Source organism: Mustela erminea, chromosome 9 (genome assembly GCF_009829155.1).
Source record: "Mustela erminea isolate mMusErm1 chromosome 9, mMusErm1.Pri, whole genome shotgun sequence".
Taxonomy (NCBI): domain Eukaryota; kingdom Metazoa; phylum Chordata; class Mammalia; order Carnivora; family Mustelidae; genus Mustela; species Mustela erminea.
Genome location: NC_045622.1, coordinates 64,236,121 through 64,264,096, shown reverse-complemented (window position 1 = coordinate 64,264,096; position 27,976 = coordinate 64,236,121). Strand labels below are relative to the sequence as shown.

Genomic DNA, 27,976 nt, shown 5'->3' with positions numbered 1-27,976 from the left:
GCAGTCGCGAGGCGGGGCGGGGCAGTGACTGGGGACCCTGACTTGTCTCGCGGTTACTGGGCGAGCGTGAGCGCGCGAGGCTCGGGGATGGTGCGGGGCGGAGCCTAGTCCGAGTGGGCGCTGTAGGTTTCAGCCGAGCGTCACTGTGCTCGCGGGGCTGAGGTCGGCTCAGGTGAGGTGGTCGCCCCGGAAGTGGCTGTGGCCGTAGCCCCTGGGTGTTGTAAGGAGCCTGCGGCAGAGTTGTTGTTAAGGGGGGCGGCATCACCTCTCTTCCTCCACCTTCCCTGCAGCAGCCATGGCGAAAGGCAGAGTCTCTGAACGATCGCAGACGGCGGCACTCCACACGACCCCCGTGGGGGACAGGTCAGCGGGGACACGGGGTCTCACGGCGCAGAGCGGCGGAGACCACCTGAAGGGTGAGTAAAACCGGAACCAGAGCTGGGGCTGGCCCAGAGGCGAGAGTGTGCCGGGGGGTGATTTGGGGTGGAAAGGACCTCAGTTGGCCCCGGGGATTTGCGAGGGGAAGGAGGCCTGCTGGCACCCAGGGACGCTGGAGCAGAGAGGGTGGGGGGCCTGGGCTTGGGCCGCTGCTCACCGCAAGGCCGGACACCTAGGAGGTGCGTCGTAAATGCTGTTGTAGTTGAATTCAATAAAAGAACTAATGACACTGGCTTGTTTGAAGCTCAGGCAGGATGTAAGGTTGACAATATTGAAGCTAGACAGAACGGAAAGGAACTTCAGCACTTTATTTTTACCGATGAAGAAACTGAGGCCCACAATAGATGTGGAACTTGCATAAAGTCACAAAGCCAGATTAGTCAAGTAGTTAAGAGCAAGGTTTTAACTGTATACAGGTGCCTCTTCCAGGTGGCAGGAACACTTGGGTGTGAGTCCCTGCTCTACCACTTACGACTTTGGACTTTTATCTTTCAGAACTCAGTGTCTAAACTCTACAGTGAGGATGACAATGATTATAGTAAGAGTAGTCTCTGCTTAGCTTGCTATGTGCATTACACAAAATAATTGATGTAAAGCATTTGTTTGTAATGGCTTATGTGAAGTGGAAGCTAAATAAATATTAGCGATTACTATTGTAACTGAGATCTCTCATTGTTAAGCTTTTTTGCATTACACCATTCTGCCATTTTTTCAGGACTTTAAATATTATTTTGAAAGAAAGTATACTTAGAAACTAAATCCTTTTATTCCATCTTGGCATAGAGTTTTTCATTGCTTTTCAACAGTTGAAATGACTAAACTTTTTAAATGCTTTTTATTTTATTTTATTTTATTTTATTTTATTTTTAAGATTTTATTTATTTGGCAGAGATCACAAGTAGGCAGAGAGGCAGGCAGGGGGTGGGGGCAGCAGGCTCCCTGCTGAGCAGAGAGCCCCGATGCAGGGCTCGATCCTAGGACCCGGAGATCATGACCGGAGCCTGAAGGCAGAGGCTTAACCCACTGAGCCACCCAGGCGCCCAATATTTTATTTTTTTAAAAAATTTATTTAATTGACAGAGAGAGAGGCATCAAGAGAAAGAATATAAGCAGGGGGAGTAGGAGAGGGAGAAGCAGGCTTCCCATTGAAGAGCGAGTCCAATGTGGGGCTCAATACCAGGAATCTGGGATCACAAACCCAGCCAAAGGCAGACGCCTAACTACCGAGCCACCCAGGCGCCCCTTAAATGCTTTTTAAAAATCCCATAAACTTGAAGAAATCCTAACAAATGTCCATTCAGTTGTTTTCAGCTTACAGTGATGTGTTCCACTACCAGTGATGGGTAAGGAGAGGGTCTTTTAAGATTGTCTGGCAACATTATAAGTACAGTCAACAATAAAGTATTGCACACTTAAAAATATATATTTATATATATGAAGATCATATGTTTAACATACAGCTGAAGTTTAAAAGAGAATAAATTTTTTAAAAAGTATCCTGCAGAAAATGGTATTTTCTTTTCAAATAATTTAAAATGTCCCCAGTGTAATTTGACTTTTTAAGCTTTATGTATTTAGATATTTCTCCATCTTATAGACATAGGGCCACATAACTTCAAAAACTCAGAAATGAATTGTCTAAGTATAAATCCACTCTAAATTAAAGGAACATTGTTTTGAAGATGCTGCTGTGGAGAGTAATCCAAGGGTTTTCAGAAAAGTATTTTCCAGATGCGGCATCCCTAAAGATTATTATTTGGTTTGTGGTAGCAGTCAGTTGTGTATTTCTGATTTTTGTTGTTGTTTTAACCTAAAGCTATTTAGAAAATAAAACCTTGAAACTTCTGAAGTGCTTTTATAATCGTTTATCTTATTTTATCATTAAGATGACACATTCAGCACAATTTTTTTTTTTAAGATTATTTATTTTAGAGAGAGAGGGAGCATGGCAGGATGGGGCAGAGGGAGATAAAGAGAGCCCGACATGGGGCTTGATTGCATGACCTGAGATCAGAGTCTGATGCTTAACCGACTGTGCCATTTTTTTTTTAATTAAAAAAAATATATATATTTTAAAGAATTTTATTTATTTATTTGACAGAGAGAGGGACAGGGGGAGTACAAGCACACAGAGTGGCAGGGGGAGAGGGAGAAGCATGCTTCCCGCTGAGCAGGGAGCCAGATGTGGGACTTAATCCCAGGACCCTGGAATCATGACCTGAGCTGAAGGCAGATGCTTAACTCATTGAGCCACTCAGGTGCTCCCATTTTTTTTTTTTTTTAAAGAAAATTATTTATGAGAGAGAGAGAGAGAGAGAGAAAGAAATAGAGTGCCTGGGAGCCGGGGTGGAGGGCAGAGGGAGAGAATCCCAAGCAGATTCACTGCTGAGGATGGAGCCCCACATGAGGCTCAATCCCACCAACCTGAGACCATGACCCGAACTAAAACCAAGAGTCAGATGCTCAGTGGACTGAGCCACCCAGTCGCCCCTATCATACCACTTCTGTGGACTACAAATCTATAGGAAGATAGAGGGAGATGTGAAGGCATGCTTTCATGGAGCAGTAGGTTTTGGACTGTTAGATAGTAAGGGGATTCTGGGGGAAACATTAAGCTGGGAGGTTAGTGTGAATCTTTGTGTCAGTATAGAGATTAATTTGTTGGGAGTGGAGGATTTCTGTTTTTGTAGGAGATAAGATTGGCCATGATCAAAATGGTGTTGGTACAGGAGGATTTAAGTGCTATGCTGAGGAACTTTTTTTTTTTTTTTTTTTTTTTTTTTTTTTAAAGATTTTATTTATTTATTTGACAGAGAGAAATCACAAGTAGATGGAGAGGCAGGCAGAGAGAGAGAGAGGGAAGCAGGCTCCCTGCTGAGCAGAGAGCCCGATGTGGGACTCGATCCCAGGACCCTGAGATCATGACCTGAGCCGAAGGCAGCGGCTTAACCCACTGAGCCACCCAGGCGCCCCGCTGAGGAACTTTTTTGATCCATGTTGTTAATTAGTGATTCCCAGTGTTGTCTTTTTCTTCTCTGCCTCTCTGTTTCTGTCTCTGTCTCTTTTTTTTTTTTTTTAAGATTTTATTTATTTATTTATTTATTTATTTGACAGAGAGAGAGAGAGAGAGATCACAAGTAGGCAGAGAGGCAGGCAGAGAGAGAAGGAAGCGGGCTCCCTGCTGAACAGAAAGCCCGATGCGGGACTCGATCCCAGGACCCTGAGATCGTGACCTGAGCCGAAGGCAGCGGCTCAACCCACTGCACCACCCAGGTGCCCTGTCTCTGTCTCTTTTTAATTAGTGTTAGGAATTCATTTTCTGGGCAAATGATTTTGTAGATCCCTTACGTGATAGGGTTTGCTTACTTGTGATGTGATGCCATTAGTAACTACTTAGCAACCAATATTCCAGATTATGATAAACAGTTTTTGTTAATTGCAGGTGTTATTTAGTTTGGCATTCAGAAAAATTACATGTTTTGGAGTAGAGATAAAAATTTAGTAACTCCAGGGACGCCTGGGTGGCTCAGTTGGTTAAACATCTGCCTTTGGCTCAGGTTATTATCCCAGGGTTCTGGGATCTTGCGCAGTGGAGGGCCTGCTTCTCTTCCTGCCTGCTGCTCCCCTTGCTTGTCCGAGCAGGCTCTCTCTTTGACAAATAAATAAAATATTTTTAAAAATGTAGTAACTCTTGATTGAGAAATACATAGTAATAGAATGTTCCTATAAATTCCAAGACTCTTTAAATGAATTTGTATTTTTTTAACTGACATACCTACCCAACTTTGATAAATAGTTGTCATTGTGTGTATGTTTGAAATATTTTACATGCTATATGCAGTGTTTGGTATGTTTAGTAGGTCCCTTACCATGACTGCGGTCTCTATTCTTACATCTTAGCCTTACAGACTGTGAAAACTTGAGCAAGGACACTGAAAGTCTATTTTTTTTTTTTAAGATTTTATTTATTTATTTGACAGACAGAGATCACACATAGGCAGAGAGGCATGCAGAGAAAGAGGAAGGGAAGCAGTCTCCCTGCTGAGCAGAGAGCCCAACATGGGGCTGGATCCCAGGACGCTGGGATCATGACTGAGCCAAAGGCAGAGGCTTTAACCCACTGAGCCACCCAGGTGCCGCTGAAAGTCTCATTCTTGAATGATGAGGAAGGACAAGAAACAAGACAAGAGGTAGAAGTACTTAAGAGGCTCATGATCTAATCTATCTGCAAGGGTGCCTGGACCAGGGTATTTATTTTCTTCTGTGTTATTTGTCCTGGCTGATCTATTTACTAACAAGTCATAGAAGTTTCCCAATTTGATTTAAGAAAACTCTGGGATGCCTTGCTGGCTCGGAGAGCTTGCGACTCTTGGTGATCTTGATGATCTTGATGATGATGGTCGTGAGTTCAAATCCTACTTTGGGTATAGAGATTACTGAAAAAGAATAAATAAACTTAAAAAAAGGAAAGAGCTCATAGGGCTGTGTATTTTCAGTATATAGAGGTCATCATCCTTGTGAGCAGTGTGAAATCAATTTGATGGGTAATGATGAGACATTTTTAAAAATGGAAGAGAAGATAGAGTACTTTGCATGTGGTAAGGCATAAGTGTTCTTTGAATTTTATATTTTAATTTTGTAGATTTTGTGTGTACCAAATCATGATATAAAGTTGCTTATTGTGATTCAGCCAAAAATGTTTGAGAAACATTGTCTCAAAGTTGATCTTACTGCTTTTAGAAGACAATATTGTTCAAACTTGGATAACAAACCCCTCTTAGATGTCTGTTTTAAATCCTGCCTTGCTCATTTGGTTTTTCTTTGAGCATCTGCTATGGGCAAGGTACTAGCTTAGAGGAAGAAGGAAGCTCTTACTGATAACTGGGAACTAAGACTAAAATTGACAACTAGGCATTAGCCAAGCTATTAGTATAATTTGTTGATGCCAGTCCCAACCCAAATATGAATGTATCAGGCTTCTTGTGCTTGTCATCAATAGAAAATACAATTGAAACTCTTGCTGAGGGGCACCTGGGTGGCTCAGTGGGTTAAAGCTTCTGCCTTCAGCCCAGTTCATGGTCTCAGGGTCCTGGGATCAAGCCCCGCATCGGGCTCTTTGCTCAGTGGGGAGACTGCTTCCCCCTCTCTCTGCCTGCCTCTCTGCCTACTTGTGATCTCTCTCTCTGTCAAAATAAATAAATAAAATCTTAAAAAAAAAAAAGGAAAAAAAGAAAGAAACTTGCTGAAAAGAAGTTGATTGACTTATATAACTAAAAAATTGAGAGATTCAGTGGGATTCACTGGCTTCAGTCTGGAACTGTGGCCTAATGATATCATCAGGATCTGATTTCTTTCATATCTTTAATGTCAGCTTTTTAAAAAAATTAACATATAATGTATTATTTGCCCTAGGGTAAGGTTTGTGAATCATCAGGCTTACACATTTTCGCAGCATTCACCAAAGCACATGTCCTCCCCAGTGTCCATAACCCAGTTTAATGTCAGCTTTACCTTAAGGTTGATTTCTCTTGATGGTCCAGGTGAGCTAAATCCTCCCATAACTTTGAGAATCTTTTTCCTAGCATTACCAATAGAAGTTTAGATATTCATTCTGATTAGATTGTCTCAGTAATGCTTGTCCCTGAACCTATTATCCAATAGGTTAATAGGTTTTCCCCCACTATTATCCAATTAGCTCAACCTGATTCATGTTTGACACCTAAAAAAATGGGAGTAGGAAGGAGGCCAAGTCAGTTTTCCCAAAGACATAGTTCGCTGTGATGGATCACTCATGATTTTTCTCTATTTGTGCTCAACCATCTTAGTGAAGAAGGATTCCAGTCAAAGGTGCTGTTTCAGATACACAGTGAAATTGAGGCTGGGCATGGAAGGAAGAAAAGTGAGGGCCCAACGGAAGGGAGGAAATGGAGGGAGTAAGCTCAGGAAAGAATAAAGGTGATAGAAGAATGGCATATTGGGATTTAAAATGTTCAAGGTAGAGCAGTCTTGGGATGTGAGAACTTAGTTTATCATTGGAAGTAGGTGGTTAAAGTTGAATAGAAATGAAGGTCCAGGGGCGCCTGGGTGGCTCAGTGGGTTAAGGCCTCTGCCTTCCGCTCAGGTCATAATCCCAGGATCCTGGGATCGAGTCCCACATCAGGCTCTCTGCACAGCAGGAAGCCTGCTTCCTCCTCTCTCTGCCTGCTTCTCTGCCTACTTGTGATCTCTGTCTGTCAAATAAGTAAATAAATAAAATCTTAAAAATAAAATGAAGGTCTAAGAATTTTGAGGCTGGTGGATCTGGTGGATCATCTAAATGGATGATGGATCTTTTAGGATTATGAAGTTTACTATAAGTTTGATCTCAGTCTTTTTAGTGAATGGGGGGGACACATGCGAAAGTGGTTAGATGAGAGTGAGGGTGTGTGGATTGAGTGGCAGCACAGTTGTAGGGCATAAGCCTTAGAGAATGAGCCTTTATACAAAATTGGTAGTCTTATTTCTTCTACCTACAAACATGCTTTCTCTCTGTGTCTGTTCTTAATAGTTAATTATTTGTATTTTATATTTATCTTAGTTGTTTGAATTTATACTTGATGATACTGCTACCATTTTTAATTTTTTTTAAAGATTTTATTTATTTATTTGACAGACAGAGATTACAAGTAGGCAGAGAGACAGAGAGGCAGAGAGAGAGGAGAAGCAGGCTCCCTGCTGAGCAGAGAGCCCAAAGTGGGGCTCTATCCCAGGACCCTGGGATCATGACCTGAGCCGAAGGCCGATGCTTAACAACTGAGCCACCCAAGCACCCCCCCCAACCTCTGCTTTTTTTTTTTTTTTTTTGAGATTTTATTTATTTGTCAGAGAGAGCGAGCATAAGCAGGAGAGTGGCAGGCAGAGGGAGAAGTGGACTCCTCCATGATCTCCTCGCTCAGCGAGGAGCCCAATTTGGGACTTGATCCCAGGACCCTGGGATCATGATCTGAGCTGAAGGCGAACGGTTAACTAACTGAGCCACCCAGTCGCCCCAGATTTTGCTTTTCAAAAGGTTTTTATATGAAAATCATAAGAAATAGGGAGCTATTATAGGGCCATTAAGGTTATGATTTTTCAGAAAGGATAAATGCATATTAGGAGTTAGAGAAAAGGTGCTCTTAAGAGGAAGAATTGGAGATACAGGGTGAATGGGGAAGAGACAGTTCTTGGAGCAAAATCTGAAAGGAAATGTGTTAGCATTTAATGCAAAGATAAGGGGCAAGGGAAGATAATTTGGGGAACAGATCTTGAGGTAGAGATTGGGGAGCTTACTGAAGTGTGGAAGCAGAGTCATTGTTTGAGAAAAGACGAAGATAGAATTAAAGGCTTGAGGAGACTTGAAATAGCCTTTTTAGAGAATGCTGTGAAAAGATTATTGTCTGCCTGTGATAACTGTAATTGAAGATAGAAAAGCATGTAGCCTTGGAGGCCAAGAGAACATAATCTTGACTCTTCCTAACAGTATCTTTGGCCTGGAGGAGGTTGGAAAGCAGATAATGGGATAATTCAGATTGGGAATTACTATGATGGAAGATTTGAAGGTTAATGAATATATAAAGTACTATTGTGGGTAACTTCAAATGCTAAATGACACACATCTAATGCAACCAAGAGGAGATGCATTATAAATTATGCATGCTATACATTTCAATGTAGAATTATCATTAAAGCAAGATTTTCAATTTTTAAAAAAATTTTTTTTTTAATGTATTTGACAGACAGAGGTCACAAGCAGGCAGAGAGGCAGGCAGAGAGAGAGGAGGAATCTGGCTCCTTGCGGAGTAGGGCTCGATCCCAGGATCCTGGAATCATGACCTGAGCCGAAGGCAGAGACTTTAACCCACTGAGCCAGACAGGCGCCCCAAGATTTTCAACTTTTATCTGTTTAGAACTCTAAATCAATTACATGCTAGTCTCTGGACTTGATAGAATGCTACTCAAGAAGAATTGTTGAGTCATAGTAACTAACAAACCCCTAGTTACCAGTTAGTGTCAAAGAAAGGAGAGCTTCAATTTTGAATGTCACTTTGTTTTTTACATTCTTGTTTTCTGTGTTACTGTTAAACATAGTGCTTGAAAAAGTTTGCCTTATTTTAAAGAGTGCAGAAAATTGATATCAGGTTAAATGTGGCAGTTAATTTTATTCAGTTGTCTATATATTTCATCAGTCAACCGTAAGACAACCAGCAGCAGTCAGAGAAATGTGTACTCAGGGAACACTCAGGTGGTGTTCTGTAGTACAGCTAAATGTTCCCTGACACCTTTCTTCCCTGTGACCCCTTACTTAGGACTGGTAAATTAATAATGGGAAGAAAAATATTATAGTTTAATTTTAGAGCTAACACGCTAAATGACTTTTTAAATTTTTTTCAAAGACTTTATTTTTAAGTAATCTCTATGCCCAGTATGGGTCTCAAACTCACAACCCTGAGATCAAGAGTTGCACGTTATATGAACTGAGCCAGCCAGGCGCCCCTAATTTTTAATTTAAGAGAATGATATAATCTGTTGAAATCTTTAAAAATGTATTTAGCTACAGGTTATAGTTTATAAGGCTGGAAGCTCTTCTCATCTTTCAGTCTTCAACCAAATTTCTCCCTGCTCTGGGAATCTTGTCTCCATTACTCTAGCCCAGTAATCTTGCTTCTCTGTATACTCAAAACCTCTTTCTGCCATTCTTTGGGAAATTAGCTAATGGTGGTATCTACTTCTTAAAAGCAGAGGCTGAGCAGAACATTTAGTACATAATAGATGTTCAGCAGATAGTTCTGAGTAACTCTGCATTTGAGTGCGTACTTTGCAGAGTAGAAATCCTAAAGAAAAGTACAAAGAAAGGGGTGGGGTGGTGGTGGTGGGGAATGATCTGTTTATTTTTAGGAGTAATTCTGGGTCTGCAAATATCTTCTGGATGAAAAACAAAAAAGCAGTGGTTTTGAAGAATTTAAAAGATGCCCAGGATATTAAACTATTTGTATCAATCCTTTTTGTACTCTGGACTTCAAGCAGGGAAGTAAGTGAAAAATGAAGGCTGAGCAAGGTAATTCCAGGTAGATTTAAAAGGAACACGCCCTTAAGAAGTAGCAGACCTGGGCGCCTGGGTGGCTCAGTGGGTTAAGCCACTGCCTGCGGCTCAGGTCATGATCTCAGGGTCATGGGATCCAGCCCCCCATCGGACTCTCTGCTCGGCAGGGAGCCTGCATCCTCCTCTCTCTCTGCCTGCCTCTCTGCCTGCTTGTGATCTCTCTCTGTCAAATAAATAAATAAAATCTTAAAAAAAAAAAAAAGAAGTAGCAGACCTTTGAAAAAGTTGTACAGACTATATATATGTTAATATGTCTTTGTTTTGTTATTAGCACATAGAAAACTATGCCCCAAACCTCAGTGTTTATATATTACTCTAATTCCTTTCCAGTAGATCACTTCTTTATTTAATAAAGTAGGAAAATAACATTTTAGCCTTATGAGAAGTTTGTGTTTCAGTGGATTTTCTATTTAAAACTACATTTTTGGCTGAATTAGTTTTAGTGCACACTGATATTTTTGTAACTTTTGGCTGATTGCTCATTTCTTTTTAGGGTGAATAGATATGATATCTTAAGTTCTCAAGACATGCATTGAGTTAGATATCATAACCACGGCAAAGATATGAACAATTAGGCATTTGTTATTATAAGATTCTGGAGAAACCTTTTCACATTTGACCCACCTCGGATGTTTAAAGTCTCTGTTTAATTTTCTGTGCTGCAAAAAAGCATGTATATAAATACGTTAGTGGGTTAATTAACTGGAGTATTCAGTGGCAGGCATGCCTGGTTTATTACTGCATTGAAGGCATATTTTATATTATTTTATGATCCTATTCCTTCCCGCAGTAAATTTTAGAAGTATGAAATGAAAAAGTAAGTTTCTATTTGTGACTTGGTTTTTGAAGTTAAGTCCCTTTTTTAGAGTCAGATGATAACAAAGTAAATTAATGTTTAGATTACAGAAAATTGGAAAAGTAAAATTTTTTGTCTTTAGTGTTCACAAAATACTAGAACTTGATAAACCTAGTATTGTCTTTTAGGAAATCTGCTTTAATGACCTGCTAAGAATAATTTATATCTAGTATATCAAAGCACTAACCTAAGCAACTTGTATTTCCACAGAAATTATGAGTTGATTATAAATGGCTATTAAAAGGCTTTAGAGATATACTTTACGCTATTTGGTTGCTTATGATTTATTTATTTATTTATATTTTATTTATTTACTTGACAGAGAGACACAACTAGGCAGAGGAGCAGGCAGAGACAGGGGGCGGGAAGCAGGCTCCCCGCTGAGCAGAGAGCCCGATGTAGGGCTCCAACCCAGGACCCTGGGATCATGACTTGAGCCGAAGGCAGAGGCTTTAACCCACTGAGCCACCCAGGTGCCCCTGATTTTTTTTTTTAATTTTTAAAAATTTTTAAGGATTTAGTTTTTTTTTAATAGTACAACCTCCTTAGGGCTTCTGTTTACTCACTTATGATAAGTACTTAACCATGTTGTTTCTTCTTAAGCTTTAATGTACATGGTTACCATATTGTTTCCTCTTAAGCTTTAATGTACATGCAGATCACCTGGGTATCTTGTTAAAATACAGATTCTGGTTTAGTAATTCTGGGATGTTGACCTGAGAATCTGCATTTCCAGCAAACTTTCTGGTGATGCTGATTCATGCGGCCCATGCAGTACGTCTTGGGTAGCACTGAGCTAGATGGTTTCTGTTGCTCCATGTTCAACATAGAATTGAGCAAAATCTTACTAATTCAGTTGTAAAATATATAAAGCTGCCATAATGAGATAGGGAATAATATGAAGTTTATTTTTTAATTAATTAAGGCTTTTTGGTTGAAAGGAGCAGAAATAAGTTTAAGTCAGCACCAATAAAAAGGAGAATATAGGAAAAAGAATAGAAGAGACAACCTCACTGGCATTTATGAACAAGAAATGAAATATAGCCAGGCTTCAAGGAGAGTGAGAAAGTTAGAAATCAGTCAGTTTCTCTGGATTTATGTTTCAGTCTCCTCTCTTTTATTTTCTGGTACATGTTTTTGGCTTGCCACAGTTGTTACCTATGGCTTTTACTGCTTTACCTTTCAGCCTCAAGACCTACCACCTCTTGGGACACCTTATGGCTCAGATAATTAAGCATCGGCCTTCTGGTCATGATCTCCAGGTCCTGTGATCAAGCCCCATGTCAGGCTCCCAGCTCAGTGGGGAGTCTGCTTCTCCCTCTCCCTCTGCTACTCTCCCTGTTCATGCTCTCTCTCTCTCTCCCTGTCTCTGTCGCTGTATCTCTCTCAAATGAATAAATAAAATCTTAATAACAAAAACGAAAACAAAAACCTAGCATCTCTTGACAAGAGCATCTCTTTGTTTTAGTCCAGCTTTTCATCAGCCATTAATGAAGTGTTTCTACTTGACTCAGGTGTCCAATCTTGGGCAACTTAGCCTTCTGTGTTTGGGCGGGTAGAGGGTTGGAATCACACTGTAATAGGGCCAGTGAGATTAGTCTCTTTGGAGGGAGGGGGAACACGGGAAAGTTTCCTAGAGAAAGAGGGTGTTCTACTATGTTCTACTATGCATATTTGTGAAATTAATGAATAGAGTGCAGGCATTTGATTAGGATACTTTTATAAAAGTGTGTATAAAAGTTACATAGACAGTAGTTAGGGAATGGGCATTGTAGATCCATCCATTTAGTTCTCAGAGAACTAAAAATAATCCTTATCATAGCATACATATATTTTTTTTAAATCTGAGTGTTATCTGTATATACATGGGATAATGGCAAACGTAGGCAGTAAAACTTGAGCCCCCACCCACTTCTGCCTTTTCCCAGTAAGCACTACTAAGGTACCTTAACCTCCCCACTATTGACCATTTCCTGGTAGAAACAGCCTTGCCCATTCTTCTGCTTGCTGTCTCCTGGATCTCATTCCATAGTTTTATTTTGCATATAATTTTAGATAACGCTAAGATTACCTTGTGAGGAAATGTAAACAAATTCTGCCATTCTTTGGGTCTCAGAGAGCCACTGAAAACATGCAAGACTCAACTATATTCTGAAGCCCTCAGTGTAAAAAAGGAACTATAACATTTACCAGATGTATTAGTCAATCTCTGGGTTCTTATGACAGTTGAAGTAATTGCCAAATTACTTCATTTTTCCTAAGAGGCCATTTGTCTGTGCTGTCAGCTCCCAATATAGATAAATAAATTTGAAAGTCAGTGGTAGTATTTAGAGCGATGCCCCCTTTCCTTTTTGGCTTATCAACAAATCAAGGCTACAAATTCTGTGGTTCTGTTTTTCATGCTTCTGAAATGGATATATCCCCCACCAAAAGTAGTATGCCTGATTAATAAATGTCAAATACAATAGTAGTAAAAATTTTATGTTAAAACAGTGTTTTGGACAAAAGTGTGAACAGTTTTTTGGGGGAGGAAATTCTTTAAGGAAATTATTTGTTGATTTGGAATACTTATCTTTTTAAAATATTTATCTTAATTACAGCCTCTTTTTTTCCCCCCTTTCAGAAAAAGCCTGTGCAGAAGCTGGGTCAGCAAGAATGTCACTTCTTATATTGGTGTCCATTTTCTTATCTGCAGCTTTTGTTATGTTTCTGGTATATAAAAATTTTCCTCAGCTTAGTGAGTAAGTATACAGAAAGAAACTGAAAATGCTAGACATTTATAGATGGATTAAAAGTTAAACTAATCTTAAGCAACAGAATGTCATGGTGATTGTATATCAACTCTCATGGTTTGTAGCAAGTCCATATTGACACTGTTATTTAAACACTCCTTTCCAAATTTGCCTCTTGCTTTTCTGCGCGGGGGTTTCCTAGCACTGCTTCTCTAGTTAGTCTCATTTTTCTAATGGCTTTCAAATGTTTTTAAAAAATACAACTACATTAAGAAATATGTTTTTATATCACGATCCTGCATGCATGTGCCTGTCCATTTTCTCTTGCTCACTTGCATACATCTGTACATATAAAATTAACTTAAAGTTTCATGAAACAGGTCACGTTCTCTTATATTTTCTAAATTATTCGATTTATTTTTTAATGCCTATAAGTGAGGAAGCAAACTTATTTTAAAATCCATGAAAGATACTGATCTGCAGTTTGAAAAATATTGATGCTCTTCTTCTCTGCCTCCTCCCTTCCCTCACCCGTCCATCCATGTCTTCTCCCTTCCTTCTTGTGATCAATTTCTGTCTGCTTCTATTCATCTGTTTCCAATCCCACCACATCTCTCTCTCCTCGCTCTTTTTCTTTTCTGCATTTTATGAAAATGATATGATCTGAAAAGGTAGTTTTCACAGTGAAATGGACTTTGTGTAAACCTTGTATACCTTATCTAGTATACGTCCAAAATTTCTTAGCCAAAACCTTGGAGGTGAAATGTGTTTCAGAATTTAGAATTTTTCCATTTGGGGAAGACTACATGGAATACATACTGTATATTACGTAGTATCTCCAGCGGGATCTGGGGCAGCATCCCATAATCAAATACATTAATATTTTTGCACAGAAAAGGGCATCATAAAAGACTATATGAATAATTACGTAAGTGTGGGTCAACTTTTGCTGACAAGGTATGAAGAACTTTTGGTTTTTAGAGGTTTTTGAATTTTAGGGAAGAGATTATGGACCTGAAACACACTTTAAGAAGGCAAAATACCCCAGGGCTCTGTGTGTTTTTTTTGTCATCCCCCACCCCAGGGCTGTTTAAACAGTAATATATAATCATATATTACTTGTATAATCATAGATTACATAAAGGACTATTAAAATGTAGTTAGACTTTCAGCCAGGGTCAGACTGGTGTAGTAATGGATGACTATGAAATATTTCAAGGTGTTCAGAAGTTCCTGTTTTGCCCTACATTCCTTTCATTAACAATTCCTTATGCTTGAAATTTTATAGTTAAACTTATCTTTATTTTAGTACTTTGATTTCTTACATCAGTATAAGTGCCTTTGGGAGGCTAACATTCCTATTGATGGTTAACATTAGCATGATTGAATTTTAGATCCTTTCTGATTTTGATCAAGGAGAGGAAGTAAAGAACTGACTGAAGAGGGCAAGAATATAGAGTATAGATTGAGGTTGTCTTCGCTCTCAGTCTGCTGTAAGAATGATAACAAGACTTGTATATAAGTATGCTATCATAAATCTGTTATGTTCTGCTTATTTCTGTGTGTGTGCATGCGGATACTGATGCATGCGCACACCCCTATAATGAGTTTTTAAAGTTTTTAAATTTATAAATGAGAAAACACAGCTTACCTGCTATTTTTATAGAATTTAAGCAGCAGCCTGTCATTGTTATGCAAGATCAGTTAAATTGTATCATGTAAACAAATGGGCACAATATGCATTAAACACAAAGGTAATTATTTGAGGCTTTTATAATCAAGAAATCATTCAGTTCCAAATAAGGCACCAAATAGAAAGTAAAATGAATAGAAAAAGAAAAATGTTTCCGTTTTTATCTGAACTTTGGGCTGGGATATTCCAGAAAAGATGTGAACTGTAATTTCACCAAAAATTTTACTTAATTTTAGTTGTAATTAATTATTGACCTTTGTTTATCATGAGGATTACCCAAAATGATGCTGAATATGTTTTAAATATGCTAATATCAGTAGTTCACTAATTAATTCAAAATTTGTACCAGTGTTGGAGTAAATGCTTTTAACCTAATTGAGTTTGGATCATCCTTACTTTCATATATAGATTACAGGTCTCATGAAATCATAATAAAGCATGAAAAACAAATAATTTATAGGCTTTTGAACTTAAAACTTACAAATTTATGGTTACTATTTTACAAGGTATCAAATCATTTTGGATAAAATTTCATGTTTTGAACTTTGATAAAATTATCTTGGCAAACTTTCTGCTTTAAAATTTTTCACTTTAATTTTATTTCTTTAGAGAAGAAAGAGTGAATATGAAGGTTCCCAGAGATATGGATGATGCCAAGGCTCTAGGAAAAGTTTTATCCAAATATAAGGACACCTTTTATGTACAAGTACTTGTAGCTTATTTTGCTACATATATTTTGTATCCTTTTTACTGAAAAAAAGTTTTCTAGTTTTATTCAAGAAAGAAGTTTTAAAAGTTCTGTTTAGTTATGCATAACTTTTTTCTTTTAAAAATTGTTAATTCAGTATAATTTAATAAAATATAGAAAAGTTAAAATGGAAAAAATTCTCACTTTAAAACTATCACAACTCAGTTACTATTTCTGAATATTTATTGCCAGTTCTTTTGTTTTCTGCTTATTTCACTTATCATAAACATCTTTCTTTCCTCTGTATTATTCAAGATAATTATTTTATTTATCTATTTAATTTATGATTATATTAGTTAATTGATTATTATAATTTAGTTTAGTTATGTTGAATTAATAACCACTACAGCATAATTTTTAAAAATATTCCCTTAGGTTTGAAGATATAATTTGTATTTAATTTTTTATTTTTCTACTTGTCCAGTTAGAAATCTTTTTGTTCATGATTTTTCCCTTCCATTTAATGGTTTCTTTGTAAAAAGATCTTAAGAGGTTAATTAGTCAATTCAAAGAATATGAATTTTTAAAATAATGACTGGTATGTATTTCATTTTATAGAAACATGTATTAACTAGTCAGGAAAATATCTTTATTCTTCCTACATATTTTCAAATGGCTTATGCTACTGGTCAATAATCTTCTAATTTACGGACTTTAATGTCAATCTGATTTTTTGTATTTTTTATTTTAATCCAACCTATTTTCAGATCTTCTCCATTAATGAAAGACATTATTGGGGTGCCTGGGTGGCTCAGTCGGTTAAGTACTGCCTTCAGCTCAAGTCATGATCTTAGGGTTCTGGTGTTGAACTCCATGTCAGGTTCCCTGCTCAGCAGGGAGCTTGCTTCTCCCACTCCCTCTGCCACTCCCCCCTGCTTGTGCTTCCTTGCTCTCTCTGTGCCAAATAAATAAATGAAATCTTAAAAAAAAAAAAAAAGACATTATCTCTTGATTTTGGAAAGGTAATCATTATCCAATGCTCATGATGGAGCGGGGAGGGGCGTGGGGGTAGGGGAGGCAGGCAGAAGGAGATGGGTGGAGTCTTAAGCAGACAACCGGCTGAGCGCAGAGCTAGGTGCAGGGCTTGATCTCATGACTCCGAGATCATGGCCTGGGCTGGAGTCAGAGGCTTAACTGAGCTACCCAGGCATCCTCCCAACCAGCATTTATTTTTAAAATTTGAATTAGTGGGGTGCCTGGGTGGCTCAGCAGGTTAAAGCCTCTGCCTTCGGCTCAGGTCATGATCCCAGGGTCCTGGGATGGAGCCCTGCATTGGGCTCTCTGCTCAGCAGGGTGCCTGCTTCCTCCTCTCTCTCTGCCTGCCTGTCTGCCTACTTGTGATCTCTGTCTGTCAAATAAATAAATAAAATCTTTAAAAATAAATAAATAAAATTTAAATTAGTTACTTTGTTAATTCTCTCAAACTTTTTTTTCCTTTCAAACTATTTCTGTTTGGAATCTTTTATTTCCTGAATTTTTGGTTATTGGACTTGTCAATGTAAACTTTTTCTCCTAAAATTCAGTATATATATTTAACAAATATATTTATTATATATTTATATATAAACGCTATATATTTAACAAATTTGGCTGTATACTTAAGTGCACTGCACCAGTTATTCCTAGCATAAGCAGTTTGTTACAGGTACATTTACAAAATCTGATGATGATATAAACATGACTTTTATCCATCTAGTGAGAATACATTTTTATTTAGGTAGTGTGCTGTATGTAGGAACTTTGTCATTATTTATTTACTCTGAGAAAAAAATCAAAGGGAAAATTTAGAGAATTACTGTTATGCACTTATCTTTCAACAAGTTATTTGTCAGCTATTTGTAAAGTAATTTAATAGTAATAAACTGTTTTAAGAAACCCATAACTGCTGCCTTTACCTACTAATTCTATTTTAGAGCCTATCTGGGAAAATCATAGTGTTAGACTTAAGGATTATTTTGCCTTTGTACACTTTAACCATAAATTAAAATATTTTTCCTGGGTAAGATAAAAACTTGGTTCATTTTTTTCATTTGACTTTTAAAAGGTTTTTGGGAACAAGACCTATAATTTCTGTTTACTTTGGAAAGTCATCTTGTTTTGCCCTATTTTGCCTCTCAGCTTTTGGGTTATTAATTATATGCTGTTTACAAATCTAGTGTTTTGGGCGTTCAAAAGTAGAACAACTACTGGAGCAACGAGGAATCATGGTTAGAGGTGTGGCACAGTCTCATTCTAGTTGGAGCAAGTCTAGAGCAGAGTTTGCAAGCCCAGGGCATTTGTAAGAAATGATCGGCCATCCAGTTTAGTTGGAGTTTAGGGTATGAAAAAGGGAGGATAGAGAAATAAGCTAGTAAGATAGGCTAGATATTGCACTCAGTCTGTAGAGGACTAAGGAATTTAGAATATTCAGTCGGAATTGGGTACTCTTGAGATGTGGATGACGTTAAAAGTGTCGCCATCATCCCTTTTTGTTTATTTCCCTAAGACTAAAATCTTTGAGTAACTTAAAAAGTTTATTTTATTATGGAAAATTTGAAATATACACAAAAGTAGAGAAAATCATATAATGAACTCCTACGGACCCATCACCTAGTTTCAGCAGTTATCAGTATTATGCCAGTTTTGTTCTTGCTGGTTACCTTTCTTTGGCTTTTTGAGAAAAAGAGAATAGGTTGGGAAAGGAAGGTAATATTTACTTTAGATGATTTAGGTAATGCAGAATTTTAAATATTCAAATATCAATTAAATATTTAAATATCCATACCCAGTGTTAGTCCATAGGGGACTGGTTGAATAAGCCATAGTAAATGTAAACACTGGAGTGGACTCTATTAAAAGAATGAGAAATGTCTCTCTATGCTGTTACTGTGTTACTTCCAGGCTATCTTGTTAAATGAAAAGAGCAAGGGGCAAAATAGTAAGTCAGTATGCTGTGTTTTATCTATGTGAGTACACACATACAGATGCAGATATTTTGTTAGCTTTTTTTGAAAAGAAAGGATATCTTTAAAAACCAGCAACAGGCACCTGGGTGGCTCAGTGGGTTAAGCCACTGCCTTCGGCTCAGGTATGATCTCAGGGTCCTGGGATCAAGTCCTGCATCGGGCTCTCTGCTCAGCAGGGAGCCTGCTTCCCTCTCTCTCTCTCTCTGCCTGCCTCTCTGTCTACTTGTGATCTCTGTTAAATAAACAAATAAGATCTTAAAAAAAAAAAAAAGCCAACAACAGTGTTTACCTATGGGGAGCGAATGTGATACAGGGATGGAGGTGAAACCTCTAGATGTACTTCATTGTGTAGATTTGACTTTAGAACCAGGTAAATATTTTACATAATTTTAAAACCAATTAAGTCAGAATGAAAAAAGAAATAGGAAAAAAGTCATTTTTTTAAAGATTTTATTTATTTATTTGACAGAGATCACAAGTAGGCAGAGAGGGAGGCAGAGAGAGAGGGGGAAGCAGGCTCCCCACTGAGCAGAGAGCCCGATGTGGGGCTCAATCCCAAGACCCTGGGATCATGACCTGAGCTGAAGGCAGAGGCTCAACCCACTGAGCCACCCAGGTGCCCCCAAAATCATTATTTTTGGCCAGGAGGAAGTGTCAGTAGAGTGGTAGATGGATAAGTCAGGTTGCAAGGGGACAAGGAAGGAATCTTCTATGGGGAAGTAAAGATGAGACGCAGTAGGTGGGGAGAATATCCCAGTCAAGGAAAGCCTAGGTTTTCTTGAGTTCATAGGCATCTGAGCGGTTTTCCACAGGAAGCATCCTGTGGAAGAGCAAGAAGCTGAAGATGAAAGAAGCCAGGAAGAAGAGGAGAGTGAGATGAAAACATGAATAAAGTGGGAACTAGAGGAAAAGAAGAGTGAGAGAATGAGGGAAGATAGAAATTTTGAGATAGTGTGCGCCCCGAGGGAGAAGCAGACTCCCCGCTGAGCAGAGAGCCCTACATAGGGCTTGATCCCAAGACCCTGAGACCTTGACCTGAGTGAAAGGCAGATGCTTAACCGACTGAGCCACCCAGGTGCGCTTGAAGATAGACATTTTAAAGGTAGATGTTGAGGGAATCCACTCAATTCTGACCGACTTATAAGTAAATCATGTTAGGAATTTTTAAAAAGGGGTCAGGGGGTGGGGGGGTGCCTCCACACTAAAACTGGGAACAAGAGGGAAGTAGTAAAAAAGCATAATTCTGTTTTTAAAATATGGTTTGTGATTTTTACTATATTTTCTAATCCCTATCCTTTTTTATTTATTTATTTTATTTATTTTATTTATTTTTAAAGATTTTATTTATTTATCAGAGAGAGAGAGCGAGCGAGCACAGGCAGACAGAATGGCAGGCAGAGGCAGAGGGAGAAGCAGGCTCCCTGACGAGCAAGGAGCCCGATGTGGGACCCGATCCCAGGACGCTGGGATCATGACCTGAGCCGAAGGCAGCTGCTTAACCAACTGAGCCACCCAGGGGTCCTCCCTGTCCTTTTTTAAATGAGTAGTGAATTGAAGTAAATGTTTATAAGTTAAGTTAAAAACAAGTAATTATTATACCCTCTATGTACCCAGATTTCCACAGAAATCCTATTTCCTGTACACATTTTAGGAGTATATGCAGTGCATTAGAGAAACATACCGAAGGCCTTCTTTGTTCTTTTTTTTTTTTTTTCTTTTGTTCTTTTCTTTTGCCAAAGGGTTCTTTCAAAAGTTCAAAGTTCTTTTCTTTTGCCAAAGTTCTTTATCTGGTACATGTTGGATATTTGTCCTGGTTTTTCTTTTAATAACACACTCTTATTAGCATTGTATTTATGATAATGCTAGCAAGTGGCCAGTTTAGAGTTAAAGGTATTATAACTGAATTGTAGGTTTTTTAAACTTCTAGATATAATTTTGCTTTACTAATACTGAAATATGGATATAATCTTAAAATATAACTTCTGTAGTGATACTTTATCCTAAGATGTTTGATTTGTCTTTTAAAAATTCCATTTTATTATGTTTTAGTCCTTAACTTAAAAGTTAACAGCTTGCAAACATTCGCTATCCCGGGCTCTATATTTCTCAGTATACTCTCAGGGTTTCTTTATCCTTTTCCGCTAGCCTTATTTCTTGTTTGTTTGGTAAGTATATAAAATGAATTTGGGAGACTAGGGAAAAAAAATAGCTTTTGATAGAATGATGAGGGAGAAGGATGGCGTCTAGTCCCACCAGTCTATGTAAGCATAAACTCATTAGTTTTAAGAGGTGATTAATGTTAAAGTAATATCTTTTAAGTCTTCCCATAAGCAGGTGTTATAGTTTGTTTTTTTCCTGGAACAGGGACATCACAGACTTAATTGCATAGGCTCTGTTTTAGCCTTTCCTTCTTACTGTGTTTTGTAACTCAAACAGTCCAAGAGTGTTGGTGCGCACAGTGAGTTAAGTCCAGGACGGCGGGGCGAGGGGGTAGTATTTTCAAGCACAGCAACTGAAAAAAGAATTGGCTCTTTAAGTCTTATTCTTAGGCTAGATGCTGTCCTTAACTATTTGGATATAGTCACTAAGTTTAATCACAAGTGCCAGTTAGTTTCAGCTGGTCTCATTTTAGTCCTGGTTTGGACTGAGAAAGGACTAGATCAAATGGGTTCTTGTTCTCTGCACAGAGAGGAGTCATGCAGAGTATCCTCCCCTAACCCCGAAAAAAGCATACTAGTTGAACTTTTCCTTAAGTGAGTATATCTATATGACTAAGATGGAAAGGTACATAATGCTTATGGCTTCTTGTTATTTCCTAGTGTTCGGGACTCGGTGCCTCATTCTGCTATATGCTCTCCTATTTAGTTGGGAGGCCAGTTGTATACAAATACCTAACAGAGAAAGCAGTAAAATGGTCACAGCAGGTAAGCATGTATTTTTTAAGCTATTTAATGTAATTCTTTGGCTAATTAAGAGGTCATTGTATCAGTGTATGGTCTCTCTAAGAATTAAGCCAGACCCTGGGCTTTAATAAAAATGATCTTTCCACCTAAGTAAATTAAAGTGGTGGGCAAATAATGAATGTTAATCCTTTCAAATATGAAGTTTCTGTGCTCTAACAATAGTTTTATTTTGTTTTTTTTTTTTTTAAAGATTTTATTTATTTATTTGACAGAGAAATCACAAGTAAGCAGAGAGGAGGCAGGCAGAAAGAGAGGGGGAAGCAGGCTCCTTGCTGAACCGAGAACCTGATGCGGGGCTCGATCCCAGGACCCTGAGATCATGACCTGAGCCGAAGGCAGAGGCTTAACCCACTGAGCCACCCAGGCGCCCCTGTAACTGTAGTTTTATTTGATACAGACCCAGCGAGAGAGGAACACAAGCAGGGGGAGTGGGAGAGGTAGAAGCAGGCTTCCTGCTGATCAAGGAGCCTGATGCAGGGCTCGATCCCAAGACCCTGGGATCATGACCCGAGCCGAAGCAGACACTTAATGACTGAGCCACCCGGGTTTCCCTGTAACAGGAGTTTTAGTTCTTCATTCCTAGTAAGGTCAGTCAGAGCAGAGAAGTCAACGTGTGAAGGCATTCACAGTTTTGGGTACCTCACCTGTTTTGGGTGATGCAGACCACTGTAGTGGGTCACTGAAAAACTTTCATCAGCCAACTCCTTGAATGCATTTCATCAGTAGAAATGACTGTTCTCTTAGGCAGTATCTCTACAAAGACAAGTGATGATAAATAATAGCAGCACTATGGGGCACCTGGGTGGCTCAGTGGTTTGGGCCGCTGTCTTCGGCTCGGGTCATGATCTCAGGGTCCTGGGATCGAGCCCCGCATCGGGCTCCCTGCTCCGCAGGGAGCCTGCTTCCCTCTCTCTCTCTCTGCCTGCCTCTCTGCCTACTTGTGATCTCTGTCTGTCAAATAAATAAATAAAATCTTTAAAAAATAATAATAATAGTAATAGCAGCACTACACAGTAAGGTCTAATACAGTGTTGCTAAGAAAATCTTATTTTTATAAAGAATTAGAAGAAACAACCTGTTAAATCCCAGTGGAATTGTAGAAATCATTCTGCCTTACCCTTTTGCTTTACAGACTACGAAATGACAAAGTAAGCATTTTGCTGCAAATCACCATCATTATTTGTAAAGCAAGATCTAGAAGTATAAACGAATCAGTGCTTTTATTTAACTGGCTAAATATCTCCATATGCTTATGCAATCTCATTTATCTAATGAATGAATCACTCATGTAATATATATCAAAATAACAGAAAAATAAAGATTAAATTGGAGGCTAGGTTTAGTGACATGCTGCTGTACTAGCCCTTTACATTGTAGGAAGTTAAATGCATTAAAATATTAGTCACCTGATGTACATCTTGTATATAGTTTTAAGTTCAATTTTGCCTTTTTTTTTTTTTAAAGATTTTATTTATTTATTTGTCAGAGAGAGAGGGAGAGAGAGTGAGTGAGCACGGGCAGACAGAGTGGCAGGCAGAGGCAGAGGGAGAAACAGGCTCCCTGCCAAGCAAGGAGCCCGATGTGGGACTCGATCCCAGGACGCCGGGATCATGACCTGAGCTGAAGGCAGCCGCTTAACCAACTGAGCCACCCAGGTGTCCCCAATTTTGCTTTTTGAGGTGTAAAGTGTCATTGTTGAGCCGTATTAGCTAGGCTGATACAGAACCGTCTTTAGTAGTATAACATTAAGCTATAAGTACAATTAAAAAAAAAAGTCTCATTTAGCTCTGGTAAAGAGCATGTGTTAAGTAGTTCATTGTCATTTTCAAGCTCCTTTTTTGATCAGTTCTATTAGATAGATTCTGAAGTATCGGGGAATGAGAATTCAAAATAAATATTTTATATTAAGCAGCTTATTTTCAGTATTGGCCTTATCTTGATCCTAACTGATTTCTTTCTTACGACAGGTTGAACGTCATAGAGAACATCTCATTAACTACATTATATTTTTGAGAATAACACCATTTCTGCCTAATTGGTTTATTAATATTACATCCCCTGTGATAAATGTGCCACTGAAAGTTTTTTTTATTGGCACTTTTCTAGGTAAGGCTTCTGGTTCACAGTGTCTTAGAACTCGTTGTGTATGTACCTAACAGTGTCTGGCTGGGCTAGGTTTCGGATTCTTTGCACACATGCCAGCACCATATATAACTCTTGGGCACAGAGCCTGTCATACATAAATAGAAATGTTTGTTGAATTGTGTTTAAGTATTTCTGTTTTACTTCTTTTAAAGAAGAGCAATTTCTATTGGATATTTTTATAATCACACAGGTTTGAGCAGAACTTTAACTAACTCTGTTCTCTCCTTGGTGGAGAGAAAAGAAAATCAAGGTGCCCTTTTTGAATAATTTACTCCCTTGTCTTTTAATCACATATTGAAATATTGAACTTTAATGTTCAGTAGAAAGTTGATATATTTTTCTTTTTTATTGACGTAAGTATTTACTATGGGCATCACCAGAAGTATGAGGCAAGCAGTATTAATAAAATGTTCCTGCTTTCAAGGAGCTGGCACTTAATTTTGGAATTAATTAGTGGACATAAAAATTCATTTGTACATTTTGTGAGTTCTGATGGTTCTTTAGTAAGAGTATTCTGCTTTTCTTTCAAATTTAATTTGAATTGTTTAGATACCAATGAAATGAACAGATTTCTCTTGTACTGTGTGTTGAAGTTTAAGTTAGTATTTACAGATCTTGAAAAGAATAATCAATTTTTTGTTGCTGCTTTAAAAAAACTCATGACAAACTTGAAAATCTTAGCAGGGATAATTTTGGATTTTGTAAAACAATGTTACGTTCATGGAATCAGAATAGAGAATTTATCCCTATCTTCTTATTTTACATGTGGAATGCCTAGAGATTTAGTTAACTTCAACTTGGTCTGAAATTATTTTTCCATTTTGTTCTGTTGGTTTTTTTGTTTTGTTTTGTTTTGTTTTTTTAAGATTTTATTTATTTGACAGACAGAGATCACAAGTAGGCAGAGAGGTGGTCAGAGAGAGGAGGAAGCAGGGTTCCTGCTGAGCAGAGAGCCCGATGCGGGGCTCGATCTCAGGACCCTGGGATCATGACCTGAGCCGAAGGCAGAGGTTTCAACCCACTGAGCCACCCAGGCGCCCCTGTTCTGGTTTTTAATAAAACATTGTTCCACCTATGCTGTTGTATAAACTGCTCTTACTCATATTTTGAGTATCTTCTACCACTTCATTTTTAAGTATGTTCTGTCAAGAATGAATGACAAATCCACTCAATCTTATTTTTGAACATCTAGATTATTTCCAGTTTTTTTGTTACTTATAATGCATTGATGAAAATCCTTGAGACTAGATCTTTGCTTATATAAATTAGTATTCCCCCCCCATATTTTATTTATTTATTTATTTGACAGAGAGAGAAACAGTGAGAGAAGGAACACAAGCAGGGGGCAGTGGGAGTGGGAGAGGGATAAGGAGGCTTCCTCCCACCAAGCAGAGACCCTGATGCGGGACTCCATCCCAGGACCCTGGGATCATGACCTGAGCTGAAGCCAGATGCTTAACGACTGAACCACCCAGGCACCACCCCTACATTAGTATTTCCTAAAGCTGAAATTGCTGAATCAAAGTACATTCTCTTTTTTTTTTTTTTTTTTTTTTAATATTTTATTTATTTATTTGACAGAGAGATCACAAGTAGACAGAGAGGCAGGCAGGGAGAGAGAGAGGGAAGCAGGCTCTCCGCTGAGCAGAGAGCCCGATGCGGGACTCGATCCCAGGACTCTGAGATCATGACCTGAGCCGAAGGCAGCGGCTCAACCCACTGAGCCACCCAGGCGCCCAGTACATTCTCTTTTTTAAAGCTATTGATAAATGTGGTCAATTATTTTACAGAAATTTTTCTTGAGTTTTTAAGTTCATTATCCTTCAGAGGTATTTATGAAAGATTTAGTTCTTTATATGGAAATAAATGTGAGGGGCTTTAAATTAAGTTACATTTTTCCAAAATGGAGATCAGTATATTCTTATAAGAAATTTTATACAGAGAAAATTTTAATTTTTAAAAATTTGAATATGGATTTATTTGAATCCATTTAAAATATTACATAACAAAGTGTTAGAATAATGTTAGTGCTGTTATAAGTTATGAATAATTTTGTGAATGTAAAGTATATTACAAAATCTTATTTTTAAAAATTACTGCTTATGTTTTTATTTTTTATTTTAGGTGTTGCACCTCCCTCTTTTGTCGCAATTAAAGCTGGAACAACACTTTACCAGCTTACGACAGCCGGGGAGGCTGTTTCCTGGAACTCAGTATTCGTTCTAATGATTTTGGCTTTTCTATCCATTCTGCCAGCCATCTTCCAAAAGAAACTAAAGCAGAAATTTGAGTGAGAAATTATCTGGGTTTTAGTTTTCCTATCATCATCATCATTGTCATCATCGTCATCATCATCATCATCTCAGGATTGGCAGGTTTATGTGTTAAAATCACCTGTTAAGTAATTTGAAATGAGTTTGTAAAATATAATTTCTGATCACACAGTTAAAGTAATGCATGTAAGTGGCAAGGGAGGGAAGAAAGTAAAAATAGAAATTGATGTACCATGAAAAGTACTGTCAATAGTTATGATAGACACCTTCTAAATCACTACTTCAGGGTAGCTATAGATAATTAGTAGCAGCACAGTAGGAAATTCTTGATCCAACTAATTCAACTTAATATATTTCATGAACTGGCTCCACATACTTACCCTTGACTGGATAATTTAGTATTTTTCCCTCTTACTCCCTTAATAATAACTAAAATAGGGAAAGCAAACACAAAATAAAAAAACATAGATTCTACATTTTTAAAAAGTAGTATTATAGTTCTTGCTAATGTTAGTCTTTGTTAAGAGCATAAACTTGAAAACTAAAGCTCAAAAAGAGATTTACATTTTCTTTTTTTAACTTTGAGGTAATAGATATGTTTAGAAGCTGCATGTTGGTAGATTATTGAATTTGGAAAGGATATCAAGTTATATCTGTTTTCTAAATTTATTTTGTTTTTCCTGTTCTAGATTATCATGGGTTAGTCTGAAATTTAAAATTCTGGCCAGTCTATTTTCACCTTTTTTCTAGCTTTCACAGTATTTCCACTGTGCATATGAAAATGGTGATTACATGATAATTGTATTATATTGGTGTTGATAATTTATATTTGGATAATATTTTGTTACACAATTCCCTTTACTGTCTCAGAGGGGATCAAAGTAAACATTCAAAGTATGCAGTTTTTAGGTGATAGATTAATTATATTACTTTATATTTTGAAACTGAAGCAGTGGCAGCATAACACTTAACGTGGTTAAATACAGTTTATTTCAATAACTGAAAAATTTACCTCATTTATTTATTAGTCTGGTCATTAAAGTATATATTATGTAATTATCCTTTTTATGCATGATACACTTACAAGAATGCCTTGTTTCATTTTTATTGATGGGTTTTTTGGTTGGGGACTGCTTTTGATTAATGTAATTACCCAACTTAGTGTTTTTACTTTTTATAACTCAAAGTAAAATTAAATTCTCACATGGTAACTATTATATTTAAATGGTCCTAGAAAAACTAAACAGCTTTTTGCTGCTTAATGGTAATACCCTTGAAGTCTTGATTCTAGGACATAGCTGATCTATAAGGTAAAGTACTCTGTCAGTTTCACCTTCACCCAAGACTGTCACATTGAAAAGTACTTTAGCTGTGGGAGAAATCCTTGTATGTTTTTATTGTGAGAGGAATGGTCATCCTCAAAGCTTGTTTCTACTACATAATGTGGACTGATTATTTTTTCTATCACAGTATTAACAAATGGATTTATTGTAAATACAAAGAAAATATATTAATTAATATACTATTCTTATGTCACCTGGCCTTTTGTGTGTAATTATTTATTGTCATTTCTAGCAAGGTTTTTCTTCCTTCCTTATTGACCAGAGATTGAGTGATACAGCTTTTGTTATTTTTACAAATGAACTTAAAACATAAGTCTTTTTGAACAAAGTTCGCTAAATATTACTGTGTAAAATGTAGTTGAGTACATTTTTATCAGACTTTTAAAAATAAAAGTAAGACCTTGGACTCAGGAGAAACCTACTTCAGTGTGTATATATTGTATTTACTCTATTTTCAGAGTTTCTTAGAAAACTGAGCTGCCATTTAGGTGGGGTGTATTTTCTTCTTCCAAAAGAATAGCCAGTCTTTTTCAGATTCATCATCATTGACTCTACCCTAAACGCAGTCAGTGACCTGTATTCATGGATTTACAGACATGGCCTGATCCCAGATGTAGATTCAAGCTTCAGCCGCATCTTGAAGACAGTTACATAGTAATAACCACCAGAGAGCAAGTATGTATAAAAAGAGGCAAGCATGCTAACTAGGAAGCTGACATGCT

At 37.7% G+C, this 27,976-nt stretch overlaps 1 protein-coding gene across 2 annotated transcripts; it reads left to right on the top strand.

Annotated features, from left to right (window-relative positions):
• On the top strand, positions 1-27,675 carry TMEM41B (transmembrane protein 41B). Of its 2 annotated transcripts, XM_032357957.1 has the most exons (8): positions 1-172; positions 291-416; positions 13,036-13,153; positions 15,447-15,575; positions 20,602-20,695; positions 21,350-21,454; positions 23,461-23,599; positions 25,763-27,675. In XM_032357957.1, the coding sequence occupies exons 2-8, from the start codon at positions 296-298 to the stop codon at positions 25,930-25,932; spliced, it is 876 nt and encodes a 291-aa protein (XP_032213848.1). In that variant the 5' UTR covers positions 1-172; positions 291-295; the 3' UTR covers positions 25,933-27,675. The 2 variants fall into 2 exon arrangements, with proteins under 2 accessions (XP_032213848.1, XP_032213847.1); XM_032357956.1 differs by having other exon boundaries at positions 1-416.
• The last annotated feature ends 301 nt before the right edge of the window (positions 27,676-27,976 follow it).